This window comes from Acyrthosiphon pisum, chromosome X (genome assembly GCF_005508785.2).
Source record: "Acyrthosiphon pisum isolate AL4f chromosome X, pea_aphid_22Mar2018_4r6ur, whole genome shotgun sequence".
Classification (NCBI taxonomy): domain Eukaryota; kingdom Metazoa; phylum Arthropoda; class Insecta; order Hemiptera; family Aphididae; genus Acyrthosiphon; species Acyrthosiphon pisum.
Genome location: NC_042493.1, coordinates 47,306,181 through 47,318,361, shown reverse-complemented (window position 1 = coordinate 47,318,361; position 12,181 = coordinate 47,306,181). Strand labels below are relative to the sequence as shown.

General features: G+C 23.8%; 2 protein-coding genes across 3 annotated transcripts in view; one reads left to right on the top strand and one right to left on the bottom strand.

Moving 5' to 3' along the window:
• The window catches only part of LOC100164644 (protein PFC0760c), a 12,150-nt gene extending 4,680 nt beyond the window's left edge, over window positions 1–7,470 (bottom strand). Inside the window, exons 1-6 of the mRNA XM_008180630.3 lie at window positions 6,973–7,470; window positions 2,565–2,737; window positions 2,061–2,181; window positions 1,234–1,326; window positions 909–1,117; window positions 692–830 (exon numbers count right to left, since the gene is read on the bottom strand). Of these exons, the coding sequence (XP_008178852.1) occupies window positions 692–830; window positions 909–1,117; window positions 1,234–1,326; window positions 2,061–2,181; window positions 2,565–2,737; window positions 6,973–7,050 (813 nt within the window). The 5' untranslated portion in view covers window positions 7,051–7,470. The remainder of the gene's footprint in view (window positions 1–691; window positions 831–908; window positions 1,118–1,233; window positions 1,327–2,060; window positions 2,182–2,564; window positions 2,738–6,972) is intronic.
• Window positions 7,471–7,567: 97 nt separating this feature from the next.
• Window positions 7,568–12,181, top strand: part of LOC100572931 (coiled-coil domain-containing protein 22) — a 15,346-nt gene continuing 10,732 nt past the window's right edge. The window contains exons 1-4 of one of the 2 annotated variants that reach the window (XM_003240001.4): window positions 7,568–7,998; window positions 8,843–9,014; window positions 10,032–10,161; window positions 11,583–11,738. In XM_003240001.4, the coding sequence (XP_003240049.1) occupies window positions 8,910–9,014; window positions 10,032–10,161; window positions 11,583–11,738 (391 nt within the window). In that variant the 5' untranslated portion in view covers window positions 7,568–7,998; window positions 8,843–8,909. Of the gene's footprint in view, window positions 7,999–8,087; window positions 8,213–8,842; window positions 9,015–10,031; window positions 10,162–11,582; window positions 11,739–12,181 lie in introns of those variants that run through there. The other variant, XM_016803443.2, reaches the window with a different exon arrangement.

The following is a 12,181-nucleotide window of genomic DNA, read 5'->3' as shown; positions in this document are numbered from 1 at the left end:
AAAAATCTAAAATGTGGGAAAGTCGATTTCAAGTAGACTTGATGACAAATTCAAATCTGTTATTAGAATTCTTATCGCTTCATTAGATCAATTGGTATGTTTGGCAAAAAAACAATGTCTAAAATACTATGTCGCGCGTGTTTTAGACAAAAACAGAAAATCACGGTATCGAATCCCCTTAATAAAAGTTATTAATAATCAATAAATATAAAAACATTATATTTCCCAGTTAATCTGTTCAATAATTTTAATATCACACAAGCCAAATATTTTATTTCTGGTTATTACAAAATATTATAAGAGCTCCTAAAAATAAAAATTTGAACTTTGGTCTTAAACTAAAATTAATATATAGTTACATTTTAATGAAACATAACTATTTACAATACTAACATACTTGAATATTTTTCATAAGTATACCATAACATTTAAATTAGATAAAGTAAAATTAGTTATAATAAATAAGAATGTAAAAATAGTGAAAATCTTTGTTTACACATAAATAAACACTAATCAAAGAAAATAAATAAAAATAAAAATTAGTATAAATATAAAAGCAATTATGTAGTTTTTTCCAGCACATTCAATAATATTATTGTGATCAGACTAACTGAAATTGAAGAGCTAGCCTACTTAATTAAATTAAATTAATACCCATTAGTTATTCACCAAACAACAATTATTTACTCACTTCTTTCTCATAGCTTATACTTAATTCTTCAATTTCTGATGTTAAATTCATTTCTTTTTTTCTTAGTTCAGTGTTTTCATTAACAATTTTAATATTTTTTTTTTTTAATTTATCACAGAGTCTTTGGACATCCTCTAAGCTAAATAAAAAGTAAATAATATTGGTATATGAATAATGAACTTATTAATTGTAAAGTTAATTCATTTTTTGTACTAACTTATTTTTTAATTCTTCTGATTCTTCTGCAATATGATTAATCTTTTGAGTACATCTTAAACGTTCTTCATTTATGACTTCAATATTTCTTTTTTTTAAAGCTTCCACTGTTTCTAAATGTGATTTTTTGTTTTGCGCAATAGCTTTGTTTAATGACTCAATTTTCTCAATTTTTAATTGTAATAACATATCTTTTTCAGTAATATTATTCTATTTTTAAAAACAAAAATACAAATAAGTAGGAAATTAACTAAAATTATAAAATGTTAGTTAATATTTTATAATTTTTAATTTACGTATATTATATATTATATAAGAACACTTACACGATAATTTTCAAGTTTTTCATTTAATTCAACAATTTGACTTTTTAAAGATTGTATATTCTGCTCATGAAATTGCGCTGATATAATATCTTCCTATAATATAAGAAATTCTCTATTAAAGTTTAATACGATAACAGAAGAAAGAAACATATTGAAATAAATTATATTCAACTGGTTATTTATTAGGTTTAAGTTATAAATCTATTGTGTGGCTTGTTATGTTATGTATAATTAAAATAGCTATTGGCTATATTTGGATTAGTTTTATATACTAATAAAGTAATAAATGATATTATATATTAGGTATAAGAAGATTTTATTGGATTTTATTTTCAAAAAAATAATTATTGAATTTACCGGTGATTGATTGTAAGATTGTTCCCTTTAATTTATTATTAAACAACTAACTACAGAATCAAACTCACCACAAGAAATACATACAAAATTATATATCACATTAAGAGTTTGTAAAAAACAAAATTATTTGGGTTTCGGGTTAACCCAAATGATTTATTAGGGTTTTGGTTAATATGGGCGTTTTAAAAACAGAATCATTCAGGTTATATGTGTTTCGAGTATTTGATTTTTTAAGGATGTTCAGGGGTGTTAGGGGTTTGGGTTAATTTGGGTGCAAGGCCCTGATAAAAATGTAAGGAAAATAGTAAAAAACCAAAAAAGTTAAATTAATTACTGGTTCAAATGACTATTTGGGTTTTTACCAGAACACCCCTAACCTAAACATTATAAGATAAAACTTCAAATTCAAATTAATTAAATATAAAACTAATATTAGACTACTAAAATATTTAACACGTAAGAAAACTTACATAATATGTTGCATTAGGTTTTCCTTTTTCATGTTGTTGCACATCTAACAAATTACTATCATTGACTTGATCATCATTACTATATTTTTGCTCATCAATTTTACTATTCTCGACTAACTTTCTGTAATAAAAGTTAATAAATGTATTATAGTATAATACATTTAAAAATAAAAACCAAGGAAGTCGCTTTAATGTATAAAACATATTGAGTGTACAATGCATGTTGAACTAATTTTTTCCAAAACCACCACATAATATATTATATAATATGTAGTTATTATAGTATTATACTATTATAACATTAATTATTGTTATTAACTTATAAGTCAACACCGACATAGTTTAGAATAGTATGAATAAGTTCCTTGTATAAATAGATGAAATTAGCCTAAATTAGTTTTAATATTTTGAATAATTTATTGGGTAAAATTACAAATTTTTTCACCTCAAATAAATTAAATCCATAGTTAAATTAAAATAAATATAAATAATTATCAATCATACCTGTCATTCTCTAAAAATTGTCGGAATAACAAAATTTTTTCACTCGTATCAGAAATAACACTATTACTTTGTATAGACTCTATACTTTCTGCCGAAGTGAGTGGCAGAGGTGTGTTACACCGACTAGAAGATGTGTATCTCCCATGGTATTTTTCAATTCGTTTAGCAATTTCCTAAAATTAAAACAATAATCTATTAATTTAAGTACCTAGATTAAATCATAATCATAAATAAAAATGCAAAATTTTAAAATGTTGGTTATAAACATGATTTTAACACTTTCACTGCTCTAGACATACTTATTTTTAAAAATAATCAGTATAAAACTGTTGAAAAATTGTCATAAACGTGTTCTTTTTAATTAGTTTGACATTGACAATATTTATGTAATCATTTGTATTCTTATTTTTATTTGTGTTTATCAGATAATAAAATGGTTGCTGTTATTTTTTTGGCTAGCCCCCCATCCCAGAATCCTTGCTATATCACTTGCTAAACACAATATGGCTATTGTCCACAGAGCATAATATGAACATTTAAATATATTTGTTGATAATAATATCTTTGTACAAATACTTATTTTACTTGTATTTTTTATTTATAAACGCAATGGTTATATGTACTTTTACAACAATACAACATGTTATAAATTTATAATTTAAATAAACTTATTATGTACCCCTATTAAGCTTAATGTTTAATTTAGCATTATATATTTTGTGAAATACTGAAATTCAATTTGTAAATGATAAAATCCTAATTTTTAAAATCTAACTAAAAACCACAAAAGATAACCATCAAATCTTTCATGATATATTAACAAGATAAACCCATTTTCGCAGTAATTAATAATTAGGGGTTGCGCTTTGGAATTTACAAGATAGAACAAAATATAACCTAATAAATCTCGAAGCATGCATAGATACCTCGATAGATACTATGCCTTAAATTTACAGAAAATAGTAACAAAAATTGTATATTTCTACTATTAATAATTATTTATAACTTTTAATTTATAAGGTATAATTAATTTTACATGTAAATTGTTACACATAGTAAATAAATAAATGAATAATCTTGAATTAAATTGATCTTCAAAGCAATTAAAAATTATTTGAAAAATGGATTTGTGATATGTTCACTTATTTTTCTATGTAATTTTCCTTATTAAACGACAATTTATAAAATAACAAAAAATTAATCTTATTTTACACACAAATTATCAAAATTAACACCAAACTGAAATTATAGCACTAAAAATCGAAAATTGCTTGAAATATACAAAAATATGTAACATAAAATACTATAGTTTTTAACCTTTAGATATAAAACAAATTATGTTTAGCATAGTCTGCTATTTTTTATCTATAATCTATAATAATTAGCAAATTCTATAGAATCCAAGCTTTGCTAATTAAATTATAACAGTAATAGATTACTAAAAATACATTTTACAAATAAGTGTCTGAGAAATAATATAAACAACCCATTTGATTCTTTTCTATGATACGTCAAATCATATTGTAATAAAAATTGTAATACATAATAAATATTATTTTAAAATTATTATAATATTGTATATATACGTAATGTTAATGATGCATAATATTGTAAGAAAACTATAAAATTGTTGTGTAAATTTATGTACTTAAATAAATTAGATAATCAGATAACAGTGTGCGATTTACATGTTTGTGTATTACCTATACTATTATTGAATGATGTTTCAAAAAATAATAATATTATATTTTTATATATTATTATTTCTATATTCATGTATTTACCTATTCATAATTTAATTAAATATAAAAATATTTGTAAGACTCTATAATATTATGTTGTATAGACATAGGACATAAGACAAGAATACCACTAATATTTACTTTTTTTTATTGTCTTGCCACCACCCGCCAAGTTTAATAAAATATAAACTATGACATTTAGTGATTAAATAACAATATAAGTAATACAAAATCATTTATAAAATTATTTAATATTGTCTAAAAATGTGTTATTTATATTTCAAATAATGTGGAAGAATCTGTAGAAGTCTAAAATGAAAGAGAAAAAAATTATTAAGTGACTGTCAAGAAATGGAAACTGAGAAACTAAAGGGGAACATGAATCAACAAAAATTACAAGAGAGTAAATACTAAATCCACATTTTTAGAAAAGAAAAGTAAAATGATATAAAAATTAAAAATGTTGTGTGTTGGCATAGGCACCTAATTACTTTTAACATTTTATTTTATGAAATATTAATTAAGTAAACACAGTAAAACCCTATAGAATTCTTTTAAATATTAAAAATACTGAAAAAAATATTTAGAAATAACAAGAATATTTTGTTTTTAAGGGCGTCAATGCTAGTTTTTCCAATTTTTCGAAATTCTATAAAATTTTTAAATTCTATTTTATATTTTAGTAATATTTTAATTATAATACTTTTCTACTAATCTACAGCTAAATACCTATTTAGGGGGAAGAGGGGTTGATACGGTGTATTATAACTAAGGATGGGGCGATACTAAAACCGATACTAAAGCCGATATTGGTGGTATCGGGTTTATCGGTATCTGTTTTTTTTTTAAAAATGATATTTGAACCGATACCAAAAAAAAAAAACCAGATCTATCAGCATAATAGCATTGATTATAAATTGTAATGGTTAAATGTAAAATGATAATATTATTTCGGTTGATAGTATCAGTGATATTTTAATATCGGTTCATTGTTTATGCTGTAAATGTTGGTTTACAAATATATCGGGTATCGGTTTTTTATCGGTTGCATATATCAGAATACCGGATATCGGTAAAAAGAGGTATCGGCCCAACTCTAATTATAACTCACACCCTGTATAGCCCTCATAGCCCTGTTGAATTAGTCTGATTTTGTTAATTTTTTTTTTATTGAAAAGAAGAGTATATTTTCTGGTTGTATTAAAACAGCTGCATTTTAATTTGACCTTTAATAGTGGTAGAAAATTTGTTTGAAAAAGAATAAATACTGTGGATAATTCAAATGCATATTTTAGCTTCAATAATTATAATTTTGAAAATCGGGCTTTAATCAGACCTGCAAATGTTCTCTTCTAAAAAATAAACTAATCAATCCGACTATTTTACAGGGCGTGAGCTTTTCCTGTGAGAAATGTTTTTGTTTCTAAAAACGCACCGGCTTCAACGCCCTTAAGCATATTATCATTTAATTGAAATTTATAATAGAATAAGTAGTTAAATAATTGACTCTTATAAAACATTTTTTGTATTACCTATAATTCAATTTATACGTCACCATTCATTTTTTACTTTTAGTAATTTTTAACTATTATTAATACAATTAGGAATACAATAACTGTACCTATCGCAAAATATTCTATATTTTATTAAATATATATTATTTCTGGGAAATTTTTAAAAAGAACACCATTAAACTTACAAATTACAATTACCTAATTATTAAACCTTAAAAATATTCTATAAAACAATATACAACTAGTAATATACATTATAAACCCTAAAGCACTAACAATGAGTAACAATGTCTACATAATCTTAACATTGAGTGAATTTTGGTAATATTATGACTTCTTGAAGGGCATAATATTGTTATTCAAATTTATGGAATCATTTGTATATTATTCAGTGTGATATTTTAGGTTATTCCAACCTTTAATATAAATTATTGGAAAATATTGGTCAATATTATGTGCAATTGGAGAAGCAGATTAACAAAACGCGCTCTGGTGGAAACAATTTATACCTTCCGATTCGAGATGTATAGATATAGTTTTATGTTGGTTATTTTACTTTTTATAAGAAATTAATTTTGTTATCGAAACTTTATACGCTTTTATAGCTAACTGTATACATTGGTAAGTATAATTTCTACTAATATTATCAAATACATTCAAATACACTTCACTTAAAGCAAAATGTATGTGAAATGTCGGGAAAATACTCACAATTCCCGACTCCACGTAGGGGGGAACCCGCCCAACCATCAGTACGATAGGCGTCGACAGCGCTCCCAGTGTTAATCTGTCTTCCCAATACAAAAACTATATTTTTGTGATTAGATATTGTAGATGTCAAATTCAATTAGTTTAAATTAAAGCTAATTCAGAAGAAAACTACTAAAAATTCAAAGAGTAAATTTTGCTTAAAGTAATTACACTTATATACAAGTATTTGGATTTCATAAAAAAGTGGATTTTATTTTAATAAACCTTGACATTTAACGAACAAGTTTGGGTTTTAAGATAGCGATTATCCTAAACTGTGGACTTTATTAACCACTGGTTAAAATAAGGAGTATTCATTATAGAATATCCAAATACATGGTATCGTGATCATAATATACATAAAAATTATTTTTATATATAAAATAGTTAAATAAAACTAACTTGAGCCTTAAGTTTTATCTGGTTTGTTGTTAACTCCCCATCATTATCATCACTATTATCTGAGTTTTTCTGTTCCATATTGGCTAGGCTTCTTGATGTGTTGGTTTTCTGTCTTGTAATTTATTCCAAAATAAAATTTACTCTATGACAGCTAAATGTATTGTAGAATAAGAACTGGAAATAGCTATAACTTTTTAAGTAAATCATAATAAAAAATACTGCATTAAAATAAAAATGTAAAAATTCACTGTCAGACGTAAAAGTATTGCCGATTTTTAATATTAATGGTTACAAATTGTGTGAATATTATACAACTAAAAATGCAAAACACAATGTTTTCAGAATTACAACGATTATGGGTACCTAGGTAAAAGGTGTTATAAATTATAAATATTGTAATATTAATCAATGCTTTAGAGGCACGTCATAACACGACATAAGTACGAATAACAATTTATTGTGTAGGTCTAAATTCTCCAAACATTTGATTACTGATTGTGAAAATGATAAGCCTCAAAAACACCACGAGATCATTTTTTTAAAATTGTTATTGATAATAATATAATGATAATACATGGTAATCACTAATCAGTCGCTCTCTACAACGACAATGATTATGATTGGTTGTTAATCATTTACCAGTTCATATTTTCATAAAATTATCGGTAAAATTGTATCTTAAAAGTTAAAACATTATGTAACTATTAGTTAATAATAATTAAATTATCAGAAATAAGAATCATACTAATTTATTATGTTTCCCTGTTTGGTAATCATTTAAATTAATCTATAGTTAAACGACATACAATTATAAAACACCGATTAAAAAATTTTGAATAAAAAGGTATATTCAGTATTGCAGTTCTAATCAAATTATGTGTTACGCAATCGATGTTTTTGTCTAAAAATCTCGTAAAATTCGGTTCTTACTTTTTATTATTTTTTCGTGACTTTCGTATAATATAAGTATATAAAATAGGAAGAAATCGATGCAATAATATTTTGTACTCTAAAAGAAATTGGCTGGTGAGTTTTTTTTACTTAATTTAAATTTTAGATAAGTTAAAATTAATTATATATTTATTATTGGTAAAATGTAGATATATATCATACATTACATTTTATATGGTAGGGACATTTTTTTAAGTATACAATTTTTAGCGGGTACCGAGGTAGATACTTATTAGTATTTACTGGGTAACGGTTACATCTCAAAATGGTTTTCCAACAGCTTTTGATTGTAAGTACCTACCTACTCTTTAAAAAGTTAGTAAGTGGACATATTATCCTGTATAATATAAAATCTGATTTTGAAAAACAGAATGTGTTAAGAATGTGGCATTCAACCATTTTTATTTTTGATATCTAAATCTAAATTTGATATCCATTACGGATTATTGAAAGCATCTTTGTAGCAACATTAAAACTAAAATAAAAATTTATTTTGGTATAATTATAATTTTTGCTATGAATAAAAAGTGCAATCCCAAGTTATATTAGGTACATTATTTAATAATATTCTTTGTGAAGTAACATTATTATTTTTTTTTTTTTTAATATCACTAAATCTTAATTTTTAACTGTTTTTCTCAGTGTAACCTTCTCCCATAACACTTTACTGATTGATTGATCCATAAATAGAAGGAATTAATGTTATTTTCACAAGGTTTTAGAACCTCAAAGAATTAAGAAAAAGTAGATAAGTTTATTATATTGTGTTCATTACCTAGTATTAAAAATGTTTACTTTTTGGTAATATTAGTATAAGCTGAAATAATGTGGCTTATTAGAGGTTGCAGAGATTACAGTGTATATAATAATATATACTATAATATATAATATTTTGAAATATTAATTTTTTTTTTTTTAGTGAATTCTCAGAAAATGAAACTGCTTTTACAAATATAGCTCATGAAAATTTAATAAAAGCTATAATAATGTGTTTACAAAAAATTCAGCCAACAATAAACTTATCTTTTACAATTCCTCGATCTATGTCTGCTAGATACCAATATGGTATCACTGTAGCAGATGCTTGTAAGGTAAGAGTACAATTTTTTTAATATTTATATTACTTACCAATAAGTGAATCCCTTTAACTTTAAATTGTTTATAAGCTATGGAGTTTTGTTGGCTAATAAATCTAATATAAGTGTATCATGTTGAAAAATACTAGTATATGGGGTGATTTACCAAGAACGCTAACCCCCATTTTTTCAAATTTTCTCTAATTCTGATTTTTGGAAATATACTGAAAATGATTTTTTTGAAAATGTTGAATTATTGATCATCTAAATCAAAATTTGAATGGGATATTTCTGAGTTATTAAAATATATATACTAAAAATATATACCTTAAAAATAGTTTTACAAAAATATAAAATACATGTAGTAGGTATTTATTACTTATACTCAGGCAAAATGTACAAATTATAAAATGTTGATTGACCAAACTAAACAAATTTCAATTTATCATTTTGTTATATCTTCCTAACTCAATGACCTTTGTATACAAAGTATTACCTTAATATACAAAGTTTAATACCTCAATAACTATTCGTTCAAATATTGATTTAGGTACATCAACATTTTCAAAAAAGTCATAATATGATTAACAGAAAAAGCGTGAATATAGTGTTATTTAGAAAAATATGTTGAACAGAACACTCCATAAAATTGGGTAAATAATCTATGTATTTCAATATATGGTTTTTAGGAATACTAAAAATTCTAAAAATCATAATTTAAATTAATTAATTATTAAATGAAACAATGCTAGTGAGCATTTTTGGTGAATCAACCCGTAATTGTATAATGGATGTTAGCCAATATTAAATGATACAAGTTGTATTTATTTTCAGTCATTTTAAACTAATTGTTTTTATTACTATTTTGTATCTGTTTTGATGTTTCTAAAATGTTAAAAAATGTTAATCAATCAAAAATTAATGTTATTGGTTTTTCAAATAATAACAAAAATTTACATTATAATGTATATAAATACTCTACTTATAATCTGCTAATTATGTTAAATATTTTTATATTATTTATTTTTTTAGAAAGTCGGTTTCAAGTCTGACATAGGATATCAAACAATTTTATATGGAAATATTGTAGATATGAGAAAAATATTAATGTTTTTAATTGAAAAATTACCTAAAGAAATTGAAAATATCATAGAATATAGAAGTATGTGATATGTATTTATACTTATTTAATTTAATTGTTAAATATTTCACGTTTATTGAAGGTTTTAAACGTTTTGGAAATTACAATTGCAGGAAAAAATTCAAGTTAAGATCATTAATCATTATTTTATATTTTTAATATTGTTTGGATAAAAAAAAATTGTATTTAATTATTTATTAATACAACAGCGTGCTTGCAGTTATTTTTGCATTGAATCCTCAGCAGATGTTCATGTCCCTATTCTCTACATTTGATTGAAAATAAAATATATACATTAAATATATCTAGTTTTGAAAGACACTTTTAACTTTTATTATTTATTGTTATTTATATAATAAAATATAGTAATCCATTAAGGGATCGGGGGCAGACAGTTATTTTAGCCAAAACATACTAATCTTTATTCCATCATACTGATCGACCTAGTAATGTGATAATACTTTTTAAGACTGATTTGAATTTGTAATTATGTCTACTTAAGATCGGCCACTTTTCTCAATTTCAGAAATGTTAATTATTCGGAATTTAAATCAGAAATCTTAAAATGTGGAGTGACCGATCTCAATTAGACATAAAAAATTCAGATCTGTTTTCTGAAAAATTATCACATTATTAGGTCGATTGATAGGATGGAACAAAATACATACAAACAAGCATAAATTGCTTACCGTTCACACACACAATGTCAAAAGTGGTCGAAGATCTTATTTACTTGATTAATTTTTTTTACTGTACTAAAATCTAAAATATTATAAATGTTTAAAACAAAAGTTCTTTTAATATCTTAAATCTTTAATAACTGAAAGTAAAAATGCCCTGATCGATTACTAGTAGAATAAAGTATAAACAATAATCTTAAAACAGTTTTCAGGAATACAATTTCACCACCTTTAGCTCCACACTGTTGTCTCGATTTTTGGTCACCATTATTACATTTTTACATTGGTATCCAATACTCTTAATATTACAAAATAGGTACATTTCAAGCTTTAAACTTTATAAACTATAAATCTTCTGAAACTTATTCAGTTATTTTGAATTTATATTTTATTGATACATAACTGAAATTACTACTGATAATCTTTTATGTATATGTAATGAAATCATACTTTTAATATTCTTTTCCACATACTTAAAATCCCATATTATATGGAAACATTTTAGGACATGAAATAATTACTAATAAATAAAATATTGCCATAAAGTCAATATAAGTATTATACCAATAAATGTGGTTTTAAAAAAAAGTTCAACATTTTTTTAAATATCAACACAACTAATATTTGTGTAGTAAGGTAGCTTGTAATAATATTTTATTTACAAATAAAAATATCACCTACTAGGTGTGACATGTAAAATATATATTTGTTTGTATTCTAGTAATAATATTCAATATTAACGATTTTATTTATATTATTTAGGTAAGCGATGTACAATATTAAAAGAACTCAAAAAAAGCTTATCAACTAAAAGAAAACCATTGAACTCATCATTATTTCCGAACTATTCATATCTCTCAGTACCTTTAGAAACTGGTGTAACTGTACCAGGACATAAAAGAAACTGTACACCTGCTGGTAAGGTCAATTATTTATAAATCATATTATGATTTAAGATATTAATTTATGAAGTTATTATCTAGTTACTCCATTCATAATATGCTATTCAAAAGAAAATATTTTAAAATTGTTTCCATGAAATTAATTTAAATATAATATTACTCAAAAGATGGCGACCAAAGGATACATCTATGTAGTATGTATAAAATATAAATTGTGATAATGGACAACTTATTTTTTATAATATTTGTGCACACGTACTAGCACATAGCATAATATACTGTCGACCGATTTTTCTGTATACTGTGAAGTGTCATTTTAAATTTCTAAGCTAATTTAAATATTTGTTAAACAAAATTACTAACCAGTAGTAGATATTAAGGTATTTTCCTAGTCATAGTGATAAATGTATAAACAAAATATTTTATTTTTACAACATATTGTCTGTTAATGCCTAGGCA